We start from the raw sequence: 26,813 nt of genomic DNA on the forward strand, positions 1-26,813 counted from the left end.
AGGAACTAATGGGGATACATCGGCCAGCTTTTAAAGTTTATATTATCATTTTATGGCAACTAACTATAATATTATTATGTCATGTTGCTAATCTATATTTCAGATCAGTTTAATAAAAGCAAAAAGCGACAGGGCGGTGGATTTTCTGAACCATGACATTGAAAAGCTTCAAGTCGAAGCAGAACACACGTCTCTCATCCCTAACCTGTCCTGGGAATAAGTCCCCAAACCATGTAGAGCCACTGTGTTAGTTTAACTATTGGGGATAATACTTTTGACATAAATAATTCTTGACTCAATAATAACTTTACTGTGTGCGCAAAAGTGCAAAAAACTCTATCCAAACTGCGCACGACCGAGCTCAAACCGTAATGAGCATGAAACACAAATACACCTCACTGAAACCCAGAGCTCAGGAATCAAGAGGGTTTCACTAACACCGTAGAAAGATTCTGATTCAAATGCTACAGATTATATTTTATTTTTATAATGGGTGACCTCTAAAGGCAGCAATAACCCGGCTGTGGCGGCAGCGCACCTGCAGCAGTGGGAGCTGATTAAAGCGTTTCCTCCCGGCTGACGCTGCTTGTCCCGACGCGCCGCGCAGGCCGACATGGACTCCCGCCACTGCATTTGTTGGATTCTTCTGGCAAGTCTGAGATTTTCCGGAGGTAATATTATTATATATATATATTTTTTTTTTTACTTTTAAGTCATTTGTCTAAAACTATTTTTAGACAGGCTGTGAACATGATGGAGGCAATATGGCGCTCACTCCTGGACCCCATTTTTCTATCATGATATGCAGGTGAAGGGTCAGGCCTACAGCTTTGTTGAATGGAGATAATAAATCCTTCCATGGAGGTTCACGAATTCAAATCAAACGTGTGTATCTTTACATTAGTGAGTCCTATTCTAATGGCCGCTATGCCAGGTCTGGTAATTTTACACGGGTAACCTTAGAGACTTTGTGGGCATTCAAGTGAGCGCCTGTCAATGTTCCCGTTTCTTTGTGCCAAATTAATTTAGGAAGTAGGTAAGAGGCTGGGATTGGGTTTTGGAGCCTTTGAAGCTGAGCCAAATGGTTATTTTTGTAGGTTAAGCTTTCTTTGATTTTTTTTATAACCATGTGCAAGTGTTTGCAACCACAGTCATTTTGCAAAGCCTTTTCTCTATATGGGAGTTTTTACCCCTTTTCTTCAGGTTAAAGGGTTTTTATTTTCTTCGTGTTATTGTCAGTCTGAGGGTCTAAAGGCTGTACAGATTGTAAAATGTGTGATTTTTGGATCAGCACCTTAAGGTGGGTTTTTGTAAATCCTGAATCATGTCGATTTTAGATTTTTTTTCTTTTTTTAAATCCACACTGTCACAGATGAGACATCAACAAGCAAACAATTCTGTCTATTGTTGATTAGCTCTAAGTTACTGTGTGACTCTAAATAACCATGTAAAGAAAATCATGGGCACAATAGTGAAGGAACACGTAATATATAGTGTTTGCATCTTGTTCTCTTGCATTTCCTATTATGTAGGCTATGCATCCGTGCCTCAGAAGACTTTTCAAGTGGCTCCCTAAATCTAAACATTACTGAAAGTGTAATTTCAGTGAGCATTCAACTTGTCAGAAAGAAACCACCTTCCTGATCTAAAACTGGTGTCTAACTTTAGACAAATTAAACAATTCATCCAGTCAGTTGGTCTGTCTCAAATTGGATACTTTCACTTGTAGTACACTGTGTACACAGTATACTCACTGGCGCAGTAAGTAAGTTTCTACAGGGTAGTGTGATGGATGCATAAGAAATATGTGGTGGTCTCTCCCCTTCCGGTACGTAGCCAAGATGGCGACCGTTGGGTGCGAGAAGGGTCCTTTGTTGTATACCCAACTTTTTGACTGTAAACACACTTATGCACTCAAAATAGCAAGTGTTAGACACAGCAAGTGACTTTTGACTCAATCTAAGCTTCCACCTTATTTCTTGTTTGTACTTTGTCATACTATCTTCCTCTCTCTCCGTATGTTTGGAGGACAACGAATGGGATGCCATCAAGGCCAGTGGCAGTGTGATGATGGAAACTGCATCCCTGATGTGTGGAGATGTGATGGAGATGGAGACTGTCTAGATGGATCTGATGAAATGGACTGCAATGGTAGGCATACTTCCAGTTTTTATACATGTCTTAAAAAGTCTAAAATATTTAACATCATATTTAACAAGAAACAATTTTTAATGGAATCACCAACGATCCTAGAAATGGCATATGTCTGTCGCTCCTGGAGTGAAAATATTGTAATGAGTCTTAAGTGGAAAACAATGACTTTCTATTTACTTAATTCACTCTCTCTTTCCCTAAGGTGCATTTCCTCTCATAGTGTCTTGTTTTCTTTCCTGCAGCACGACCAGGCTCCTCTGAATGTCCAGCAGGTCAGTTTCCTTGTGTGGACTCTGTTGGCTGTGTCGATGCGTCGGCCCGCTGTGATGGACAAAACCAGTGTCCCACCGGCTCTGATGAGGAGAACTGTACGACAGATGACGGCTGTTTGGACTCGGATTGGACCTGTCGAAACCACATGTGTATCCCCAAAGAGCTCCACTGCAACGGACTGAACGACTGCATGGACAACTCTGACGAAGAGGAGTGTGGTGAGAAACATGAGCGGGTCGAATGCCACGGGATGTGTCAGCCTTAATGTATGGTACTATAGAGTGAAGTATATTTTGAAGGATTTTGGAAGCATGTATGTGAATTTGTGTCAACAGATGTAAGACACAGCCTCGTGGCCCCTAACACGCAGTGGATGGGGAAACAATCAATTTAAAGGGTAAAGCGCTGATGGTCTGTCTTTCACAGGTCTGTGTGTTGAGGGCAGCACGCGGTGTCCTGACAGGACATGTCTGTCTCCTGAAGAGAGGTGTGACGGGCAGATTCACTGCTCAGATGGCAGCGACGAGCCCATAACCTGTGGTAAGATAGCATCAGATGAATTTAATTGATGAAAAATGCTGCAACAAACTACCTGACACTTTCCTGCAGCTGATATTTATCAATCTCAAGAAATGTGATGCCTTCAAATAGCCCTTGTGCATGGATTTCTGTAATGCTGAGATGTTTCGTACTGCACCTCTTGCAGGTCGCATTTGCTCTATGAACAACGGCGGCTGTAGCCATGTGTGTGTCGACGAGCCCTGGGGCGCTCTCTGTGCCTGTCCTGTAGGATATAAGCTCTCTGCCAATGGAGCAGTGTGTGAAGGTGTGTGGGGTGTTCACTTAAAATTCTAGTGAATAGTAAAAAATCTGAGTAAAAACAAAACATAGCAGCATGAATTGGCCCTGCCCTTTGCAGTACCATCCTTGACCCCTTACTCCTTATTATATTAGCAAGATTCAAAAGCATGTAGAGTTTTCACAGGTAGCTTCTCCCAAGTTCCCTTCTGAAGACTGTTCCACAGTCCTGGGATGGACTTGATAAAAAAACTCATTCTTGTGAAGCTAAAACCCATTTCCCTCCCCAGATTTGGATGAATGTGCCTCACCTTTGTCTCCCTGTATGCATCACTGCACTAACACCATTGGATCCTACTATTGCCATTGCAGAGAAGGCTTCAAACTGACTGGAGGATCCATATGTTTAGCAACAGGTAATGAGTCAGGGTTTTCACTGCTTATCTAAATCTATGTAAACATCACCGTCGAACACATTGTGGCGCCTTCCACCTTGTTGCTTGTACAAAGTAAGCCTCATCTTGGACCAGGGAAAACACTGAGCACTATAAGACAGATGTTTTTGACGCATTGAACAACATGCTCCTACAACTCAAATGCTGCTAAAGAGTTAGAGCAAGTCAAAAGCTTAATTGTACAAAGTGAATTTAGTCTGGATTTAGTTTCACCCTCTGAAAAGATCAAACCAAGAACTAGGACAAAAGATAAATGACATGTTAAAAGGCTACTGATGCTAATGAGCTAATGTCAAAAGGAATAAAAAAAAAATTCAAAGATCAAAGAAGGAACTTGTAATTGAAGTAATTGAGGAGAGTTTGCATCAAAATGGAAGCTGTCAAATCTTGGTGATAAAAACATGATTAAGTTGTCAAAAATTAAATGAGGCGTATTGAATATTCATCCAGATATTTTCAAGTATTTTTTGTGAATGTCTTAATTTTTGGACTGTCTATAATCAATTCAAATATTCACACTAACTGCACCCATATATATAAACTTGTCCAGGTAATTCTACCAAACTGCTGACAGTGCAGAGGAAATCTTTAGGACTGTTGAATGTGAAGTCTCAGCAGTTTGAAGTTATCCAGACTTCGGTGTCTGACCCAGTGGCCTTGGCGTATGATGTCACCAAGGGGTGGTACTTCTGGGCCGACAGCCGTGGCAGCATTTACAAAAGTGATGGACGGCAGAGCTGGACAACCTATACTGGTCAGTTCACACAAGAAGCTGTGTGTTTGTGTGTGTTTTACATTTTAAAGATATTATGATTATACAGCTGGCTGTGTGTTATTATTATGTTTTTTATAAATGAGAGATGATTAACTGGTTATGTTGTCAGCCCTGATTAGCTTGGCTTTTCAATGAGATGTTGAAATGTTATGGCATTCTTTCTTTGGTAGTCCACTAGAGTGGTCTTGCGTTTTTGTCTTGTGGCCCCTAAAAGTGAGGTAATGTTTGCTTGTGACAACCAGTTGTATTTGTCTGTGTAACCAGTTCAACCATGTTTCCTCCTTGTTTTGTTGGATAACTTTTTTGAAGGACTCAAAACAACTTGTCCAGTAATTCATAATAAAATGACAAAGATTAGAGGAATGAACATTATTTTTTGTACATGAAATGTTGTTTTTGTTAATCTGTTAATCTTTTGATAATAATCGTTTAATTTGCATTACCGTGTGGGAGGTCTGGTACAACAGTGTGGGTTAATACATCATTTGGCTAGTTGGATGTTAAAGCTGAACTGTGTTTTCATGTCATAAAAATAAATTGTTTATTAGTTTAAATTATAAAATGAAGTTATAAGAGATGCTAAAGTGGTCACTTCTCTGCCTACTGACTGTTATTGTTATACAGCAAAGCTTTAGCCACAGTCCATGTTCCACTTGTGATTTATGATGAAATCTATTTGGTCCATATTCAAATTCTGACCCTGACTGCAGAGGAAAACGCAACATGTCTAAATAAATTTCACCAATTTTTAAACAGGAGAGCCTGGAATCAAGAGTCTAGCCTGTGATTGGCTGAATGGAAACCTTTACTGGACCAATCAGAAGACAGAGTCTATCTACATGCAGGCAGCTGATGGGAACAGTTACACTACTCTGTTAAGCAAAAACATCAGCCCATCAGAGCTGGTGCTTGTACCTGTGGAGAGGTATGCTTACTTTTATTATTATTATTATTATAATAATAATAATAATAATAATAATAATATTTTTTTGTTATATAGCATTTAAATTTAAAGTAATCTAGTTTAAGTTATTTTAAATGGGTGTGTTGTTTGGATTAAGGTAAATTACTGAATGTAAAATTAACTTCCTCTCCCCTTCTAAAGTTAAATGTTTTTCCTCATTTCTATGGAAAATAAATTTCTTTTATAGTTGTATTGAAATGTTTGATTTGCCTGACTACACACAAGAAAATCCAGCCATCATTATTTTACCTTAAGAGATGATAGACTGGGTAGTGTGTCTTCAATTTCTCTGGTCTCTGCTCCCATAGTTTGATGTTCTGGATCAACGGCGGCCCAGGTGACAGGGTGACATTAGAGAAGTCATGGATGGATGGATCAGAAAGAAGCTCTGTGACAGTTCTCACTGCGCAGTCTGCTCACAGCCTCACTGCTGACGTGGCTGCCAGGAGGCTGTACTGGATCAGTGACTTCAAGAAGGTGAGTTAAAGAAAGAAAATCCAAGTACATCAGAGTTCATCAACCACAGTGGAGTATAGAGGCACTTCTCTTTTCTTTCCTGATAGTGAAAGTTTTTATATTTTATTTCATTTACAAATAAACAATCAAATGCAATACGACTGTATGCACTGCATTATTTTTAATATATATCTTAAATAAAAATGCAATATTTAATGTGCATGATTTGAAGGTTGAGATTAATGGCAGTGCAGCTTGTTTCAAAATGTAGTTGAAGTTGAACAATCTCAGAGCGAAACAGTTCTAAACGTTAAATTAAGTGAGTTTAGTAAAAGGTCAAGAACAAAAAAAAATTGTTTTTATAGTTAATTGAAGCTCGGTGGATATGAGGAATTTAATATGAATCCAGTGGCTTGCTACTGAGAAAATGGAAGCTGGCTAAATTCCTATACAGTGGCCCATTTCAAGTTTTTTGGTACACTGCTTACACATTCCTCCCATCTGTGGGACACAAGTATGGCATTTGTTTTTATCTCATGCTGGAAATTGCAGCTGGCCTATTACAAATCTCCTCTAGATAATCAGTCTGGGTGAATTTTGGAAACCATTTGTTGTTTGTTCTCCTTCATACAGTAAAGATGAACTTATTTTCTTCAGTCTATAGAGACGGTGAGGGTGGATGGGACTGGCCGTTACTCCTTCACAGGACTGTTCAACAGGAGAACGGTTCTCAGCCTGGCTGTTTTTGAAAGTCTATTCTACTGGGTTGACGACAAAGGACTGTGGCAGGTTCCACAGCACCAACCAAACCAGAAAGAATTTCTCTGGAAAGCTGAATTGCCGCTGTTAACTGTTTACCATGAGCTGCAGCAGCCTCAAGGTATCTATTGAAACAATAGTATAATGTCTGTTAATTAATTCTCCCTCTGAATTTCCATTGATGTTTGAGGTTATGGTGCTTTTTTTTTTATATGCATTGTGCCCAGACACATTCATTTTACTGTAAAACCAGTTTTCTCCATGTATTTAATTTGTCCTTGTGGAATATTATGTGTAGATTGATGTACAAAAAATAGTCTATAACTTAATAAACAGCAGAAAAAGTATTTGAATACTGTCACAAGCCAGTGTAAGTTAGACATTTCACACTCATCACAGTTGGATTTTGTATGACCTAATCTTAATCACATTTCAAAATCTCATCTCGTTGTCATCAATCAGGTTCTTCTGCATGTGTAAAGACTCCATGCCACCTCTGCCAGCTAACTAAAGCCAACCCTGTCGGATTCACCTGCGCTTGTCCAAACTTCAAAGTACTGTTGCTTGATGGGACATGTGAATGTAGGTTTAATTAATTCATAATTTTAGTAGTAGACGTAGTACATTTTAACAGATCTCACTGATTTTAATTTTAGTTTCTCTAAGGCCCAAATTAATCTAGTGACAAGAAGTGGGCTTGATAAGGCAACCTTCCCTCTTTTCATTTCATTTTGGGAAATTGGAGCTGTTTCGATTCCAAAATAATAGCTTATATTTATAGCTAAAGCTTGGTTATAAAATGTATTATCTGTGCTTAAAGACTTGTTGCCATTCTGGGATTAATATACTGTATGTTTTCTGCAGCCCTGTGATTAAATCAGTGAGGATGAGGGTGTCATTAAAATCTTTTTTGTTCCACAGATCCCAGATTTATATATGCTACCATTACCAACATCAACCTGTTGGAGTTTACAGGCAAAGGGTCGTCTGAAACCCAGCTATTTACCACCGATGACGGTATCCTGTCATTTGATGTGGACTGGAACAGAGACTGGCTATACTGGGCCAACGAAAGTGGCCATGTCCAACGCACCAGTCTAACCCAGGTCAAGACTGAGGTGGTCCCAACACCTTTGCGAGGTTTGTGCATTGAGTCAGTCACTGGCTCCAGCTTCTCAAATGTCAAGATTTTTTACTATTGCTTTACATCACTGTAAGATTTGGACTCTCTCGCATAAATTGCAGTGGTGTTTTTCACTATTTCCTGACACTTTGACCGAACAAGCAGTCAGTTGAAACAGATAAAGCAATAATTTTTTAAAGTAAGTCCTATATGATAGATGGCTGTTGACCCATCTTTCTTTTTTCATTTTTTTATTTCCTTTAGTTTGTCTGATAAAAGTAGACCAGAGGACTGGGAGCCTTTACTGGGTGTCATGTGACCAAAACAGCATCGGCACCACCACAGCTGACGGTTATTACCCACGGCAGCTGTACCGCACCGCAAAGGAGATTCGAGACTTTTGTCTTGACTGGCTAAGAGGTGGGATCCTCTGGCTGGAGGGAGAGCGAATCTTCACCATGAGCATGATGGGAGGCAAAGTCAAAGAGTTACTGCAGTTGGCGGGAGGAGTCAGTGGGAACATCGCCTTCGACATCAGGGCCAGTAGTCTGCTCTGGAACTCAAAAAGGGCAGGTAGGTTTACTTCCATTGAGCATTGTGGCTTAAAATCTTCAAACATGCTAACAGTTGTGACTCTTGGGTTTGAATCAATAAGTGTTGCAGCAGCTGTAAAAAAATCTGAAAAGTAGTAGTAGTCTGTAGAAGAGGATGGGAAGCAAACTGTGAAGCAAGATACTGGTACTTTACATCTTTTTAGAAGGTAGTTTTTAACTTCTCCAAGACATAGACAGGGTTCATTCCAGGGTCTGTCTTTGTAATAATGTAGTGTATGCACATCATAGATCTAACGACTTGGAAATTAACTGGATGCTAATGGCTTGTTAAAAAGGAAATCCTTAAAGAAAAGAATGCTTGCCTGATTTGATCATGTCTTTTTTATGTATCAAATGTCATTCATATAAAAATGATTATATTAACTTGCTGTCATCCTGCAGCATTTAGATGTGCTGTGTCATAGTCTTTGCTTCATGTTAACATTTTGAAGTTGTGATCAGTGTAGGGACTATGATAGATGATGCTTTGACTCACCCCTGAGGCTGTGCACTTTGACATAATTATTGCTTTTGCTTCCACAATCAAGCTTCTGGCGATGTTGGATTGTTGATCACAATTAAACTCCTACAATATACAAAATCTTCACAAGCAAATCTTCATTTAGCAGTCAGTCTCTCCATGGTACAGATCTGCTGAGTTTTGGTCCACAGGCCTGACGGTGATGAGTTTGCTGCGACAGAGAAGCCACCAAGCTGGAAGAAGATGGAACATTTCAGGCTCAGTCGTAGCTGCCTTTGAGCCCTTCCTGTTGTCCCTTTCTGGCGATGTTGTAACTCTGTTGGATCGGCGTGACGGGAGCCCCATCCAAGACATGACTGTGAGAGGTCATGTGTTCACTGTGATCGCTGCACTCAGGGACATTCGTACAGGTCAGACAAAGTTAAATCTGACACAAATTTATTCAGAAACAAGATGTTACTTTTATGTATTTGCCATTATTTTTGCTTTCTCTTGAACTTGTTTGAATTGTTTATTTGTTTTTTTTCCCAAGGATTTTCTGTTAAAGTTTGAGATTCTGTAGTTTGTGATTAGTTTTCCTTTACATGTACGGTGGCTGTCGTGGTTCAAATTAACTCCACAGAACTTTTCATCATGACACTAAAAATATAAAACAGCACTTGTGAAGTAGAGGATTTTTGTCAAGTTTGAACTAGCTTACAGTAAGAGTTTCTAAAGACAAATCAAAAAGATTCTCTAATTCAGTTAAAGGTGGATCCTTATTGGCTTATAACAATTTGTGATAGAGCACATTTATATGAAAGCCACAGATGTTTATTTTGACATACTTTTTACTTAAAATGAAATTTCCATTAATTGTCCGTAGTGCCCAGAGCTCCAGTCTGCGATGAACCGTCTGTGCTGTGCCGACACTCATCGGTCTGCCTTTCACAAGCCCAGCTGTGTGATGGTAAAAAAGACTGTCCTGATGGAGATGATGAGCAATTTTGTGTTACCACCTGTCCGTCTATAGGTAAAGTCTCAATATGCAGATCTAAAACCTCCATGAGAGTAGTAAACACATTCACTACTGACTTACTGTTAACTTGAGTTTCCTAGCTATGAGAATTTGTGATTAACTTTTCTGCCTTAACTCTTCATCTTAGAGGATTTCAAGTGCAGGGACCGTAGACGTTGTGTCGCCAGGAATCTCATTTGCGACGGTCTCTCTCATTGTCAAGATGGGTCAGACGAACTTGACTGTCCGACCGCAGCTCCTCCTGCAATTACAGCAAATGTCCTCAAGTGTCGCAGGGCCTCAAAGCCGTGTGCAGATGCCACAGAGTGTGTTTTATACAGCCATGTGTGTGATGGAGAGAAGGACTGTAGGGATGGATCAGATGAAGAAGGATGTGGTAAGTTTAGTCTCTATAGTCGAGGTTATAGCAATGAACCAAATATTTGGCAATTCAATTGATAATAGTTTAACCTAAGTATGTGATTTCTCTATTTAAGATGCCACAGTACAGACCACGACTCCAACTAAACCTAATATTGATTCATCAAACAAAATGCCTCCTCCTACCACACCTCTGGCTCTGACTGTGCCAGCCTGCAGCAGCCCATCTGTGCTGTGTCCTTCCTCTTCCGTTTACCTCTGCATTTCTCCGAGCCAGTTCTGCGACGGCCGTAAAGACTGTCCTGATGGCTTTGATGAAAAGAACTGCGTGAAAAGATGTCCCTCGAAAAGTAAATCTCAAATCTGGAGTGTGTTTAAGTTCCAAGTGTTGTATTTTCATGGTTTCAACAGTAGCGATTTGTCTTGTTTGATTACTCTGGACTTTAAAAAGTGTCCTTAAACTTAGGAAGCTTTACTTATTTCTAATGATTTTCCTTCAGATGACTTCCGCTGCAAAGACCGTCGGAGCTGCGTCTCAAAGAGTCTGGTTTGTGACGGTCGCTCTCATTGCCACGACGGCTCAGACGAGGTCGACTGTCCGAGTGTAGTCACTCTTGCAGCTCAGACCAATGTCCTGAAGTGTCGCATGGGCTCCAGACTTTGCCGAGATGGGAGCGAATGTGTTCTCTTCAGTCACGTTTGTGATGGAGAGAGAGACTGCCGGGACGGATCGGATGAAGAAGGATGTGGTGAGTTTTTATGCAAAGGTTTGCTTTCGCAGGTTTTGAATGTAAAGATGCTTTGTAGAGAAACTCAGTTTCTTTTATCAAACAAAATCTTCATCTTAAAAAACTACACTTCCCCAGCTAACTGGTATAATACTTCTAGATGCTGCAGACACTACCACTACCATTCTTGCAGAAAATCATTTGGATAAACCTCCTGCACCTGTGGAAGCAGTTACAGAGCCTCCCACCAAGCCGCCCTGCACCAGTCCATCAGTTCTGTGTCCAGGTTCTTCTTTATGCATCAGGCCAACACAGCTGTGTGATGGAAAGAAAGACTGCCTTGATGGATCTGATGAAAAATGTGTGAAAAGATGCCCCTATAAGAGTAAGTAATCGTGGTCTTTGTGAATGATTGAGAAAGTATTCATAGCTACAGTCTGTTTTGTAGGCCCTGTTCACGCCTGACATTAACAGGCATCTTGGGTAATCTGCATTGAGATCTGATCACTCAGACTGTCCTAGGCCACAGTGAAGGACCGCCTTCTCAGCTGACATTCTGTGTGTGTATGTGTGTGTGTGTGTGTGTGTGTGTGTGTGTGTGTGTGTGTTCACTGAAAGAGGTGATCCACAACAGTAAGGTGATGAAATTACATTCTTTCCAACTGAAGTAACCCCATTGTTGGAGGGGGCAATGATGGACATAGAGCCCTCTCTTACTCTCCTGCACTTTTGTCTTGAAGTGATTGGAGTTTCCCACATATGAAGTCAAATGTTTGTGTTTGTTTGAGCGGGGAAGTGAAATCCAATTGCAAGTATTCATTCCAGACACATGTTAATGACAGGCATGAACAGGATCTTAAACCTCACCCATACAGTTTACAGCTAAATTTTTATTATTTACATATTTGCATATTTGATTTGAAGTAAATTTTTCCAACAAACATCACTATCAACAAGTATTGGTGTGAAGCAATATAACATGTCAAGTTATTGTAAATCTAAAGTACGAAAAACAAATTTGATACAATTCCACTAATTTCTTGCCCTCCATAGCCGACTTCCTCTGCAAAGACCGTCGGAGCTGCGTCTCAAAGAGTCTGGTTTGTGACGGTCGCTCTCATTGCCACGACGGCTCAGACGAGGTCGACTGTCCGAGTGTTGTCACTCCTGCAGCTCGGGCAAACATCCTGAAGTGTCGCATGGGCTCCAGACTTTGCCGAGATGGGAGCGAATGTGTTCTCTTCAGTCACGTTTGTGATGGAGAGAGAGACTGCCGGGACGGGTCGGATGAAGAAGGATGTGGTGAGTTTTTGTGGGAACGTTGCTTTTGAGAAGTGGAATAAATGTAGAATTGCTTTGTAGACGTGTACGGCCTGCTGTGGCCAAGGAAGCAGGCGAGTCTTCTGTGAGATTTTCTGCAATCATTATTAGCTTGTAGCTCCTTGTACTTTAATAAGTATTATTGTTTCATGCCTAAAATTGTCCTGTAAATTTTTGTAGCCATAGTATTTATTTGAATGAAAAATAATAGTGACCTGTAATGGAGACTACAAGAAGTTTTGGCACTTGATTATACTAATGCAATAATAAGGCAAAGATATATTATAGCCTTAGGCTGCAACTTTGACTTGACTCATGTGTTTTTGTGTATTTTTAGATGTTCCAGAGATTAACACTAATGCAGAAAATCTCATCTTAACTGAATCCCCTTCACCTGTCAAACTCTTGACTAAACCCCCCAGTCAGCCATCTTGTACCAGTCCCTCAGTTCTGTGTCCGGATTCACCCTTATGCATCAACCCAACACAGCTATGTGATGGAAGAAAAGACTGTCCTGATGGGTCTGATGAGAACTGTCTGAAAAGATGCCCTTACAATAGTAAGTTATCAGTTGTCAAACTGCTTGCTTTGGTCTCAACCACATTGAAAAAGTGGACGATTAGTTTGTCTTATGTATGATATGTTAAATGTTTTCCTCCTCAGCCGAGTTTCTCTGCAAGGACCGTAGGAGCTGTGTCTCAAAGAGTCTGGTTTGTGACGGTCGCTCTCATTGCCATGATTCATCAGATGAGATTAACTGTCCGAGTGTAGCTACTCCTGCTTCTCGGGCTAATGTCTTGAGGTGCCTCGTGGGCTCAAAGCCATGTAAAGATGGCACAGAGTGTGTTTTATACAACCACGTATGTGATGGAGAGAAGGACTGCATGGATGGATCTGATGAACAGGGATGCTCAGAAACCTGCAAACAAGGTTTTTTTTCACTTTCATCACTCAAACTTATAATTGAATCTTAAAGACCACATTGAACTATATATTTTTTTTAACTGTGACATAGAAGTAATGTCATTTTAACCCATTTTATAAAGATTTATATATTTTTTTCTGTATTCTATACACTGAGGAAAAAGCTATTTTATCAGGTCAACAAAGTTCAACCACTGGATCACTAAACCAATTACTAAAATCATAAAAGGAAACATAAAGAAATGAAAGTGAAGCATGGACGTGGAAAACTGACTTTCTGAACACACTGCACTGTAAATTAGTACTTTGAGAATTAGCTGTAGCGCTGTCTCATTCACATAGTTAGACCATATAATTGTACTCCACCCCAGGTGAGTTTCAGTGCTCCCATGGGAAGATGTGCATCCCTGTGGCTCAGGTGTGTGATGGGAAGACACAGTGCCGGGACCAGTCTGATGAACTGGACTGCTGGGAACGAACCAAGAGCTGCGAGCATCGTTGTGCTGATGGCAAGCGCTGCATCCCAAAGAAGTTCCTGTGTGATGGAGAGAGAGACTGTCTGGATGGCACAGATGAGGTGGGCTGCGGTAAGTCCTCACAAATAGTTTTTCCAGTATTGATTCATCTTGATATACTCATGTGGTTGTGTTACTTCTACCACCACTAGAAGTTTGAGAGCTTGTGTGTAATGGAGGAAGATAAACCTAATGAAACACTGTCACTAACTTTGAGATTAACTAGCAGGCGGTCCTGCCAGTAAGTGCTGAAACCTGTGAAATGTTTTCCTCAGTTTGACACTTAGTTTTCACCTTTCCAGACCCTACTACTGCAACAACAACTGAACCTGCTGTCCTCACATCCACATCAGCTTGCATCACTCCCTCAGTTCTGTGTCCAGGTTCATCACTGTGTATCTCTGAAGATCAGCTGTGTGATGGACAAACAGACTGCCCTGATGGATTCGATGAAAATGGCTGTGTGGTCCAATGTGAAAACAAAAGTAATACTGGGTCCAGCAAGTACCTTGATGCAAAAGTAGCTGCACTTGACCTACCCAGCAAGCTAATAAGGGCATGGATTGGCTGTGGGAGGATTTTCATGATATGATATGAAATTCTTAGACGTCAGAGCAGCTGCAATATTTTCACAACGCTTGTATCAGTATATTAAATCCTCATATTGGCTACTTTCTTGCTGCACAGATGACTTTTTGTGCAGCGACCGCAGAAAGTGTGTCCCCAGGATGGAAGTGTGCGATGGTCGTGCCAACTGTCCCGACGGCTCAGATGAGATGCAGTGTCAGTCAGCAGATCCTCCTGCTGCCTGTAAGATAACAAGAAAATTATACCACAAAAATAACGAGTTAAAGCAGTTGATAAACAACAAGAACATTTATCTGTCACAGCATTTGGAGTTATTGTAATTGAACAAACATAGCATCGCCATGATTACCAAATTATATGCCTTAGCAACTGCCCAGAATACTGTAACAACCACATAGTTGCAGTACACTTTGCCAAACACTCCAAATGCCACAGCCAACACTTAGCAACACCCTAACACATGTAAACTATGAACTAGTCACTAAACACCCCAACAGCTGTCATAGCAACCACCTAGCAACACACTTAGCTACACCACAGCAAAAAGTCCAAACTAACCACTCAGTCTTGGTCTTGCATGTTAACTGCCCAGCTGTCAAAATCTAATCTAATTGTCTTCATAAACCATTAAATTAATAATTTTCTCTCTGCCAAGCCTCTATCAATGTCCTCAGTGCCAGATCAGGCCCTCTGAGGTGCCGCAAAGGTTTCAAGCCATGTAAAGATGGCCTGGAGTGTGTAATGTACAGCCACGTGTGTGATGGAGAGGAGGACTGTCAGGATGGATCAGACGAAGAGGGATGTGCTGCTCAGTGCAAAGCAGGTTTGTTTTGGAGCTGCCAGGAGAATAAACAGTGCTTACACAGGAGGTGCGAAATCAGGGAGTGATAAGTTTGAAAGATGCAGTTTTGCGTCAACATTTCAGGACAGTATTTGAGATGTTTCTTTTTGCTCATCCCCAGGTGAGTTTCAATGTTCTCACGGGAATCGATGCATCCCACCGGAGCAGGTGTGTGATGGGCAGTACAACTGTCAGGACCGGTCCGATGAGATGGACTGTTCAAGGCTGAGCGAGGGCTGCCATCAGCACTGTGATAACAACACCCGCTGTATACCAAAGACCTTCCTATGTGATGGAGAGAGGGACTGTGCTGATGGGTCAGATGAGGAAAAGTGTGGTAGGTGACTTTGTAGACGTCGTAGTTGCTGTGCAAATTAATTTTCAGTCGTCACATTATCTCCATATTTCCTGTTTCCCTCTTTCCAGGTTTGGTGGCCTGTACAATTAACCAGTATCGCTGTGCTAGCGGTCAGTGTGTGTCTGAGGCTCTGAGATGTGATGGATATGCTGACTGCAGTGATCACTCTGATGAGATGGACTGCACAAGACCCCCACGCTGCCTGACGCAGCTCCGATGCCCACACAGCCACGAGTGCCTGCAGAAAGAGTGGCTCTGTGATGGCGAGGACGACTGCAAAGACGGGTCAGACGAGAAGGTACGGACGGATAACGTGATGAAACTTACTGAACCTTTGCTTGTGAAGATAGAGGATGAAGCATCATTAAATAACTTGGACATAACTTGGTCTCCCCATTTGTGTCCAGAACTGTGTGACACCACCGGCAAAGTGCAGGGAATACCAGTGGCAGTGTGGAGACAGCAGTCAGTGCATCCCTCTGTCCTGGAGGTGTGATGGGAAAAGCGACTGTTACAATGGTGTGGATGAAGATAAATGTGAGCATGTTTATTGTCAGATATTCACTGCTGGGTGCACACTGCACGTTCTTTTGTTTGTTTCTGAGTGTTTAAAAAAAAACAGGAACAGAAAAGGAGGAAATTCTTTCCTATACAGTAAAATGTCTTTTTATCACCGTGGAGGACCTCTGAAGCAAATCTATGCCTCTGCTCTCACAGGCAGCCAGAGAAAATGCCCGTCTCACCTTTACCAGTGTGGGAGTGGTGAGTGTGTGGACCCTGGCCTGGTGTGCAACGGCTTCACCAACTGTGCTGACGGTTCAGATGAGGGTGTGGGATGCGCTCAGCGCAACTGCTCCAGCCCATCGGCTCCTCGGTGTGACCACCACTGTGTCAGCACTCCGAATGGAGCGGTCAGTACACAGCAAATGTGTATCTGTTTTCTGTTGTCGTTTGCATTTTTTGGTCCTAAATTGTCGGTGCTCTCATCCGTTTATATATGGGTCATAATTCATTGCGGCGAAGTATCTAGAAACATGCACACAACATTTGACTGGATGTACACAAAGCTAATTCCTGCTTGGGTTGAAAATGCCGTTTCCCTCACTTTTGCAGAGGTGTTACTGTGCCGCAGGTTTCAGACTACAGTCCAGTGCTGTGTCCTGTGTGGACATTGATGAGTGCAACGCAATGGCCCGTGCCGTATGCAAACACACCTGCCTTAACACCCGTGGGTCCTATGTCTGTCATTGCCACCCTGGCTTCTACCTGGAGCCTGACAACAAGAGCTGCAAGGTCAAAGGTGCTGTAGCCTCCATAAACAAAGATCTGTTTGTAGAGGGAAAGATTAAGTTTCTGGAGTAATTTAAGAGCCATAGTGGAAGTTCTGCTTAACTACACTTATGAATACATTACATTCTTAATTCACATATTATAAAATCAGACAGCCATTGGTTTCCATTTACTGTATCCGATACAGTATAAAAATTACCCTTTGATGGTTTTGCTTTTGGTTTTGGTGCTGTTATCATACTCTGGTCATGTTTCAATCTCTAGATGAGCCTTTGCTTCTGGCGTCAGTACAGTCAGAGCTGTTACTGCTGGGAGTCCATAGCAGCACCTTGCGCCTTCTCACCTCTTCCAGTCGGCCAGTCTTCTCACTTGATTACCACTGGGCACAACACAGAGTTTACTGGCTGAGCCCCGACTATCAGAGCATCCGCTGGGCTGACATGGAAAATTCCAATAACAAAGGGACACTTATCAAAGGTGCAAGTCATCACAGGAACGCTACTGTTGTGTAAAAGGGTTTAAGTGACCTTTTTACAGCAGACATTTTGACATGTCATAACAGGAAAAGCATAAGTATTACTGATAACATTCAAACTGACTGCATTTGATTTAGATGAGCTCATTCCTGGGTCCTGGTAATGTGTCTCTTGTCACTGAGCCATCATTGACAAAATTAGTTTTTCCTGTTGTGACAAGTCAACATGTCTGCTGCGAAAGGGCTAATTTCAGGAGTTTGGACTATGACCTGATTTTATAGTGTGCAAATGAAATCTGTTACAGGAGTGAAGTCAGATTTTATCGCAGTAGACTGGGTCGGTAGGAACCTGTACTGGGTGGACGGACTCGTCGGCCAGATTCTGGCTGTGAAGCTCAGCGATGCTACAGTGAGATCCCAGAACTACACTGTGGTCCTGGGTGAAGATCTGGAGCAGCCAAGCTCATTAGTCTTGCTGCCCCACAAAGGGTAAGGTGTTCAGTCTAGTTATTTATCAAAAATATTTGAAAAGCTACCCTGGATCTTTCATAATTGCATAATCCTCATTTTCAGTCTGATGCTGTGGTCTGAGATTGGCAGCACCCCTCAGATTGAGCGGTCTGGCATGGATGGTTCAAAGAGGAAGGTGGTGGTAAGCCGAGCCTTGAGCTGGCCTGTTAGTTTGGCCTATGACTTCCTGGACAACAGGGTGTACTGGGCCGATGAGAAGCTGCGCTGCATCGGCTCAGCCTCTCTGGATGGAGACAACATCAAGGTAAAGAGATAATTGAATGATTAACCTTAAAGCCAAGTGTGTTCCAAAGTGTGAGTCATCTGAGGATGAAGTAATATTTCAGATAGTGTGATGGCAGCTGCTCACGCAGCATCAAATTAAATGTTCTCCTTTCACCAGATACTCCAGTTATCCGAAACTCCGAACCCTTTTTCTGTGGCGGTCTTCAATGACAGAGTCTTCTGGTCCGACACAAAGAGGAGAACCATCCGCTCGGCTGACAAGAACACTGGGAAAGATCAGAAGGTTCTTCTGAAGAGACCAGGACAGCCATTTGGACTGAAAGTGAGTATTTAGCTTCTAATGGTGTGGATAAGCATTTCAAAACATCCATCCATTAGCTATATTGCTACCACTTATAACCACTTAGAACCTTATTGCTCCTAAACAGAACTCCAAACAGCTTCATTTTTATCAATGTATCACTGTTAGCTGTGACTAATACATTTGGAGAGGTCAGTAGGGGCCAGCAAATTTTTATTTTTATTTTTTAACTGAGCTTTCCTCTTTCCACAGCTGATACATGCCCATTCCCAGCCAGCCATATCCAGCCCCTGTGATCAGCTGCACTGCTCCCATCTCTGCCTGCTGGCCCCAGCGGTGAGGGGCAGGTCAGGAGCTCCCGTGGTGAGGGGGCTTACTGCAGTTTGTCGATGCCCAAAGGGGCTGCTACTTTCCAAGGACAAGATCACCTGCTCACTGCCTATGGAGTCAGCGTTCATCCTGCTTTTGTCTCGTGCAGCAGTCTATCAGGTGAATTGTTTCATTGTGGTGTTGAGCCCAGAGAGCCTGCAGGCCGCTGTCCCTGCCAAACACTCTGGAGAAACTAAGTTCTCTTTTCCGGTTGGAGGCCTTTTTAATGAGTAACAGTAGCTTTTCTTCTCCTGTACCGTTCTCTTGTCTCACTCTTGCTTTCGTATTCTCTCCCTCTCCCTTTCTTATTTTGCCTTCCTGCCTCTTGTAGATTTACTTGCACTCCATGCATCAAGATGGAGTTGCTCTTAAAAAAATGCCAAACGGTCGAGTTTTAGTCCTCCCTGGAGTAACTGAGGCGCTGGGGATAGACGTGTCCATCAGAGAGCTTTCTCTGTACGTGGCCGATGCTGGACAGGGATCTGTGGATGTGCTGAAACTGGGCAGCTCCAGGTCAAGACAGGAGCTGACACCTTCTGGACAAATCCTAAAGCTGAAGGTTGGTTTAAATAGCTTTTCAAAGGAAATGTCAAGTTCTTAAATCCTGGAAAATTTCTTTGAAGACCATAATTAGTTTTGATGTGTGTCTTCAGACTTTTGTGTCATTCTTTTTTATTCTTATGAGACCTCAGCTGTGTAATTATGATAGTATTGTCTATAGTTAATAAAATGAGCCTAACCTGTTGGGTTGGGTAAAAATTGCCTTTTCAGTCAGATTTTTGACACGTTCTAATGCTTCACTTTTTAAACATTGATTTTTAGGTGAGGACAAACAAGCCAGTGTAAATCAGTTCAGGATTATTTGTCCTTTTGTTGAAACCTTGATAATCCACTAATATACTGTTTTAAAAACTGCCTTGGACAACAAACATTGTTGTTTCAAACCAGCTGCTCTTCAGTGAAAACATTGTCACTCTCTGATGAAATTCAGATTCAGGAAACTAAACTTCTCTGTCCCACAAGGATGACACAGTCACGGCTCTGGCAGTTGACTGGGTAACCTCCAACCTCTACTGGAGCAGCACCAAGAGGCCCGATCTCCATGTGACCTCCCGCCATGACGGCTACACCACCTCACTGCTGCAGGGGTCCCTGAAGGTGAAGCAGGCTCTGCTGCACATTTCACATCAGTTCCTTTTGGTTTATCTTAATTACCCCCAGGCTGCATGTTCTTGTTTACTTCTCCCGTGGACAGTCCTGATACTGCCCCGATAGAATTGTCACAATTTACAGTGTAACATAAAGGAAATCTTAGTTTGGAAGGTTTAGTGTAATTTATGTGAAATATAAACAAGCAAAGACAACAAATTAACATCAATCTGCAATGGATCTGTCATTCTGTAATTTTGCTTGTAAAACTGCTGAAGTCTTGGCATCAGCAATTACTGGCAAAATAAATCGTTTTGTATGTCGGCTACTCAGCCACACAAACAGCACCTCCTTTTAACTGCCACTGGTGTACCTACAATAATTTGAACTCCAACCTATCCTGATGGTCAGATAGTCTTCATGAATGCGCAGGTATTTGAAACACAGGTACAAAATGTCTTTGTCAAAAGATGGCCAAATATGGCAGGCATGGTTTCTCTGGAGCCTTTTATAAATGGTGAGTGTAACATCTTCACACATTTTCTCTCAGCGTCCTTATTAGTGTTCTGTTAATGTAATAAGTCACAAGTATGTACAAGGCAGAATAAAGAAAGAATAACAAGCAAACTTCTCCACTGCAGTCTCCCTCCTTTTCTACCACTGACCTTTCTTGCAGCTTCTTTACTTGATCAACCCTTTATAAACTTTTTCCCTGCTAGATAAAGTATAGCTCATGTTTGTCCCTTCAGGGCACCACTTCCATTGCCCTGCATCCCCCCTCAGGACGACTTTGCTACACAGCAATAGTCGTGGCAGGAGGGAGGAGCCAGACAGAGGTGAACTGTGCCTGGATGGATGGCCGTAACAAAGCAGTGCTGTGGAGGAAGTCGAGCATCCCCACCTCGCTCGTCTTTTCCAATAAAGGAACCATGGTCTACTGGGCTGACACGGGTGAGGAAGAAAGAATCTAATGTACTCGATGACATAATGAGAGTCCATTTTTACTGGCTTGTCTGCGTCTCTCTCTTATTTCTCTTTTCTCAGGTGAGGGAGTCATCAGCTCTATTGGAGTGGATGGATCAGGTTATAAACAGTTCAAAACAGGGCCAGGTCTGCTCATCTCCTTCACACATACTGAGAGCCTCCTCCTCTGGGTCACCCTGGACAAAGGTCAGGGCGAACATAGATTAAGGCCACTGTCAAATGTGCTGCTGCTTGGGGCTAGGAGTAATCTTTCTCTTCCACTGCAATCACCTGTTCAGTCCTGCATGAAGAATTAAATCTCCTGCCTTCTCTTCATTTGTCTTTTCCCCCTTCAGGCAGCAGATGGCGTCACAGACTAATGTGACAATGAATTATTCAGACAACTAATTCTCTGCAATCTGAACTGTCAGACATCTTTGAACTTCCACTTATAATCATCAGTTCTTTTTCTCCTCTTCCACCAGACCTGTTTTTCTTTCTTTCAAATCTTGACTTTCAGTCTGTGCAATGAACACATCAAATCCTCACGACCATCAGATCCAGTAGCCTCTGAATTCTGCATTGTAAAACACTGAATAGATGTTTGCAGGATTTTTTTATGCTTGCTAACATTTCTTTTTTTCAACCTTTTGTAGATGTAACCAAACTGTGGTTTAGTGATGGGATCCAGCCTAAACAGCTGTGGTTTGAGACAAAGACCAGCATAGTGGAAGTCAGAGCATACAGCAACAACAGCCAGGCTGGTACGTATCTGTTGAGTGTGTCTCTTTACTGAAAAAAAAAAAAAGATGTGACAAGTTTACAAAGCTCTTTCTCACAAGGTACAAGACACGATAATTTGAACAGTTCTGGCAACAGAGGAAACATGACCTGAATGCAGACAGTCTGACACAGCGGGCTGAGTAGAAAGCAGTTGACTGGGTCAGTGGTGAGGCTAGAGTCAGTGATAAGGAGGCATGCAGAGTCACTTATGATGGAACAGACAAGAAAATGACACATTTCAGGCTTGATGGTATAAAATAACATAAAGCAGAATAAAATGCAGAAAGCACAAAGGAGGATAAAAACATAACAGAATCTCAATCAGAAGTAAAAGAGTGGCTGGCTTTACTTTTCAGCATAGACTGTTGAACACGAGCTTTATCTGTGGCACTGGCTCATATGAGGTTCAACAAAGATCAGTGAAATAGCTTTGGGCTAAATCCAGCTGAACTTGAACAGTAGTTAATACAAAATCCGAATTAATTTTAAAACTGGAGTTTAATCAAAATAGAGACCCAAGGACTGGAGTGATAGGATCTGGTTTCTTTGTTCTGCAAGTAAAATGCTTGCAGCAGCAGTTTGTGGGAGACATGAAATATTGCCAGAAAAAAAAAGGGGGATTGCAGTAACCTAAACGAGATGTGACGCCTTTCATGGATACAAATGTATTTTTGGGATTTCTATTTTAAGTAGCATGACTGTACAAGTTTAGAGTAGTTATGGTATATTATATTATAATCACTGTCAAGGCAATGCCAGAATGTTTCATAATGAAAGGGAGGCTGGCTGGTAATCAGGAAACTCCTACTACTAGAATCAAAAAGCATCTGACATCCAGTTTCTCAATTCTTACTTTTACCAGATTATTGATGCATCTGTTTTTGTGTGTAGGTAAAAACTACTCTACAAAGCCGGTACCTCCACAGGGGCATTTGTAAACAGAGAACAAAATATTGGCTCTGACTTCAGAGCATTGTGGAGCTGATCCAAACAGTGAAAATCCTGTGTATAGAAAATGAGAAACAAGCAAGTTTAAAGCAAAGAAACTGTGAAAGTGTCTTGTCAACACTGAAATCCTCTTCACTGCCCAGGTTTGTAATGCTAACAGGCTTACAGTGCAGTGTCGGCTTAAATTCTAAAACCATGCCAAACCAGTTTGTTAGTCATCATCGTCAGGAATTACGCCATCTGAACACGTACATTTTCTCCTCAACTTTCCTTTCTGTTTTTTATAGGAGGATGCAGATAATGTGTGTTATCAGACACCCCTGGCAGAATGAAAAGACTCACTTAGGCTCAGTTTGAGTTGAATAGATGAGAGTGATGTGATACCTGAAGGGAGATGGGACTTGGCAAGCTGTGAGATCAGAAGCCTGTTATTGTGTGCGCTGCAGTGGGAAAGACTGATAATGAATGGAGCTCGAACACACACTCGAACACTGTTCCCTCGTGCTTATTATCTTGACCTGTGGCACTGTCTTGCAGGATAAATATATGCAAAAGTGCTGCTTGTCCTTTTTATGTTAATTAACAGGAATATATGCAGGCCCACACATTCAGTGAGGGTTTTGCAGCAAAAGATTTTTTTCCCGATTCTAAACAGCTGGAGCAACATACACACAAGTGCACAAGTTTGAAGAAAATAACATGTAACTCGTGACTTTTCTGTACAAATCCCAATTATGTCAGAAATGCAGCCTCATGAATACAGACAGGTAACAGATGAGAGGACAAGCCTGAGAAATGAGTGGAGAAACGGGATGACAATGTACTGAAGCTGTTCTGGTGGCACCTTACTATGACACATAATGTTGGTTTTTCTCCATTAATTTGTCACCTGTCTCTGCGCCAAGTACACAGAAGCAGATATGTGAATATGAAAAGTTTGCACAACACCACTTGTAATACATGTTAGTGTTCATTTGCACACATGGGGAAACTGAATGCCATATATCATAACACATAATTATCCATTGACAAATGTTGACACACCTCTGTTTCACATTATCTGGACACTAACCAGACTAATTTTCTCAGTCTGGAACCGGAAGTGTCTTTACAGTGCCAGAGCAGATTGTCATTATACACAGTGAGGAGGCCCTGATTTGTGTATAAAGCCATAACAGACTATTGATTAACACGGGATGTGGTCCAGTGGATGAGTTGGTGTGCAAAATTGTTATTCCCACATCATTGTATGATGGGAATGAACCTTATCTAGACATAAGGAAACATATTTACTCACAGGAGAACATTGTGGTTTGTGTAAACTATGTTAAGCCACATTTCTGTAAATATATAAACTCCAGGAAGAGGAGCAACCACACCAGCTAATGAGGATCCTATTAAAAATGATAAATGCTGCTGACACTGAGAGCTGTGATGTACTTAAAAGAAGGAAAGCTCCAAATAAAATGATCCCCATGTTATTATATAAAGATAAGAGATTACAATGAACTGGTAATTATCCATTAATTTGTATTTGTCAGCTGATAATAAGAAAAATATGATTTAAACTATCTTAGCATTCATATACCATAAATAATTTAGATGCTTATTCTTTAATTATCAACATCGTTGACCCTCAACTTCCTCACAGACATGAATGGTTTTGTGATGCTTAAACTATTTTCACTTTACCCATTTCCCCCAGGAACGAATAGCTGTTCCAAAAACAATGGTGAATGTGGCCATCTGTGTCTGCCCTATCCTGGAGGTCGGACATGTAAATGTGGGCGGGCCTCCTACAGTGTCAATGCCACTTCCTGTGCCCCCCTGCCTGCCTGTCCTGCTGGAGAACAATCCTGCTTTGATGGTAGCGAGTGTATCAGCAGCAGCAAGTTCTGTGACGGACACGTGGACTGTCAGGACCAGTCTGATGAACAGGACTGTGAGTTTCCAGCCAAATGGAGAAGAAACTGAAAAAGGACATTATGTTACCTCAGCTTTATTTGAGGTCTGTGGTGACTTAGCACCCAAAATTCAAGAACCAAGTTACTGGTATCAAACATTAAGCCTCTCAAACCCCTCCAGATCTCCTCTTGAAAACTTTCTCAGGTCATAAGCAAATAATAATGTGAATGTGTGATTCTCCTTTGTGAAATCTACTCTAGGATATATCAACTCCTTTCTCAAACTCAACTCAGATACGTTTAAAGGTAGGCTGTAGACTATATGAAGTACTTGAAAGTCATGGAAGCTTGATTTTCAGTGCCTTGTATTTTGCAGTGTAGTAGTTTTCTTGCCTATAAGATAAACACCCAGCACATAGTAACATATGTTTTTTGCTAAATGTCTGGTACTAAGAAATGTAAATTATTAAAGGCCCTGAAAACTTTTTTTAAGCATCAAACCCTTAATGAATTACCTTTTTTAAACTTTTATGTCTGGTTTAGTGATGAATATTTTACATTACAGAGAAGACATAAGACTTGAAAGTTTTCAGGGGTTTAAATGTATTTACTGGGGGATGATTAAGATTTAATATTATATTTCAGCAGGTAATAGATGTACATTTATAATATGTGGTCTTTCTAGGTGCATAATCACCAACACTAACTTTCTCTTCAGGTCCAAACACAAACTCAGCCTCTTTTGAGACCAAAGCTGGTGATGGTCGTCCTCCCCAGTCTCCCTCCTCCCCTCACCCAAACTCCCAGAAAGACTCTGTTCTTGCAGTTAAAAAAGACTCTGCATCCTGTGACCTCCAACACTGCAACGGTCATGGCAACTGCGTCACAGAAGGCAAAGTCACTCACTGCCAGTGTGCGGCCGGTTACAAGGGAGAGTTTTGCCAAGAGACAGAGACTGGACGAAGTCATGTGGCTGTCATCCTGGGGGTCTTCTGCCTCATTGCTGCATTGATGGCTGCTACATTTATCTTTGCTAAAAGGTATAGACTGTGATAGAGTTTTCTTACGCACCCTGGCCTGAGGGACTCACTGTGAAAATGAGCAGCTAGATTGTTTTTGTTTGTTCTTTTTTCTGCTAATTTCACTGACGCTTTCCGAGCAAGAGATGACAAACTAAAAATTGAAGTCGGTTGCTGCAGTGTTAGGTATCAGGTTGGAGTTAAAACATAAAGAGCATGAGGTTTATGCCTCTTAAAGGGAAGTTTTTCCATGCCACAGTCACCAAGTGCTTGTTCATGGTGGGGATTGGTGTTATGTTATATTGTTATATGTTATATGAAGAGTATGGTCTAGACCTGCTCTATTTGAAAAGTACCTTCAGATAGCTTTTGTTATTTTGTGCTATATAAATAAAAATTGATTTGACTTGACTCTTTGACTACTATCCGAATTCAGAACAATTTTCTGCTACAAACTTGTTGAGCTATGTATAAAATAAATATTGTACCTCGGTTTCACCAGGAGAGCCTGGGCATCCATCAGAAGCAGATCCACAGAGAAAGAAACTCTGATGGCCAACATGGGCCTGCCCTGTGAACACTACGATTCTGACTCTGAGGTAAATACATGTGAGATTTATTTAGGAATATAAACCACATATATAATTTTTCAGATTCTCCTCCTAATTCACATTTAAAGTTAGTACATTTCACAAGTATGTCTTCTTTAGTTGGGAAGGTTACTGATTATTTCTGCTCTGTTTTTATATTAAATGAAAATGTTCTTATCTTTTCTCCTCTAGGAGCTGGAGTCTCCAGTAGACATGAAGAACCCCCCACTCTCGTTAAAGTCACTCCAGCCCAAATAGACTTCTGCCTTCACTGAAGTATGGAAATTTGGCATCCAGTAAATGCCTGGTGGCTGATGGTTATTACTTTACCTTTAATCAGATACCAGTAATATCCGAGGATGCATTTCTCTGATCCTGAATGTCAACATGCTGTTGCAGACTGTTCTGTAATAAACGTGATATAAGATGAACTAATAACCAGTCTCTGTTTGTAAATTCTCCCTGACAAAGACAATAACAGAAGTTCTCACTGAAGTACTTGTAGAGGTCACTAATGAGCTGCTACACTGACACGGAGGAAAAATGTCCTAATGCTGATTGGTCAGTTTAAGATCACTTTAGTAAAAGGGTAGCTTGCACAACGGGCGTGTTTAAAATAATATCAGTTCAGGTGAAATGGCCGAAGTTCTTAACAATCCAACATATTAGAACTGACAAAAATATAGAATAGAACAAAAAAAGAGTCTTGACATCCCAGACATGGAGCAGACAGATTTTTCATCATGTCTAATCCTTGCACACTTGCATTGTCATCGTTTGGAT

At 41.4% G+C, this 26,813-nt stretch overlaps 1 protein-coding gene across 3 annotated transcripts; it reads left to right on the forward strand.

Moving 5' to 3' along the window:
• Nucleotides 1-461: 461 nt before the first annotated feature.
• LOC139611908 (low-density lipoprotein receptor-related protein 2) lies at nucleotides 462-26,465 on the forward strand. Of its 3 annotated transcripts, none has more exons than XM_071466930.1 (45): nucleotides 462-671; nucleotides 2,029-2,151; nucleotides 2,397-2,645; nucleotides 2,854-2,967; nucleotides 3,134-3,253; nucleotides 3,516-3,641; nucleotides 4,231-4,434; nucleotides 5,212-5,380; nucleotides 5,728-5,896; nucleotides 6,533-6,755; nucleotides 7,097-7,216; nucleotides 7,556-7,774; nucleotides 8,022-8,330; nucleotides 9,023-9,241; nucleotides 9,697-9,843; nucleotides 9,977-10,225; nucleotides 10,326-10,559; nucleotides 10,710-10,958; nucleotides 11,098-11,322; nucleotides 11,991-12,239; nucleotides 12,595-12,816; nucleotides 12,921-13,187; nucleotides 13,553-13,768; nucleotides 13,999-14,181; nucleotides 14,384-14,506; nucleotides 14,940-15,107; nucleotides 15,247-15,462; nucleotides 15,552-15,781; nucleotides 15,891-16,020; nucleotides 16,201-16,394; nucleotides 16,597-16,783; nucleotides 17,038-17,250; nucleotides 17,554-17,737; nucleotides 17,822-18,023; nucleotides 18,162-18,326; nucleotides 18,558-18,794; nucleotides 19,006-19,233; nucleotides 19,698-19,832; nucleotides 20,573-20,774; nucleotides 20,868-20,993; nucleotides 21,443-21,550; nucleotides 24,223-24,459; nucleotides 25,140-25,461; nucleotides 25,943-26,039; nucleotides 26,223-26,465. In XM_071466930.1, the coding sequence occupies exons 1-45, from the start codon at nucleotides 614-616 to the stop codon at nucleotides 26,286-26,288; spliced, it is 8,433 nt and encodes a 2,810-aa protein (XP_071323031.1). In that variant the 5' UTR covers nucleotides 462-613; the 3' UTR covers nucleotides 26,289-26,465. The 3 variants fall into 3 exon arrangements, with proteins under 3 accessions (XP_071323031.1, XP_071323032.1, XP_071323033.1); XM_071466931.1 differs by having other exon boundaries at nucleotides 11,131-11,322; XM_071466932.1 differs by lacking the exons at nucleotides 24,223-24,459; nucleotides 25,140-25,461; nucleotides 25,943-26,039; nucleotides 26,223-26,465 and adding an exon at nucleotides 22,805-24,011.
• The last annotated feature ends 348 nt before the right edge of the window (nucleotides 26,466-26,813 follow it).

This window comes from Trachinotus anak, unplaced genomic scaffold (assembly GCF_046630095.1).
Source record: "Trachinotus anak isolate AG129_WGS33_773 ecotype Australia unplaced genomic scaffold, CSIRO_AGI_Tana_v1 ptg000028l, whole genome shotgun sequence".
NCBI lineage: Eukaryota > Metazoa > Chordata > Actinopteri > Carangiformes > Carangidae > Trachinotus > Trachinotus anak.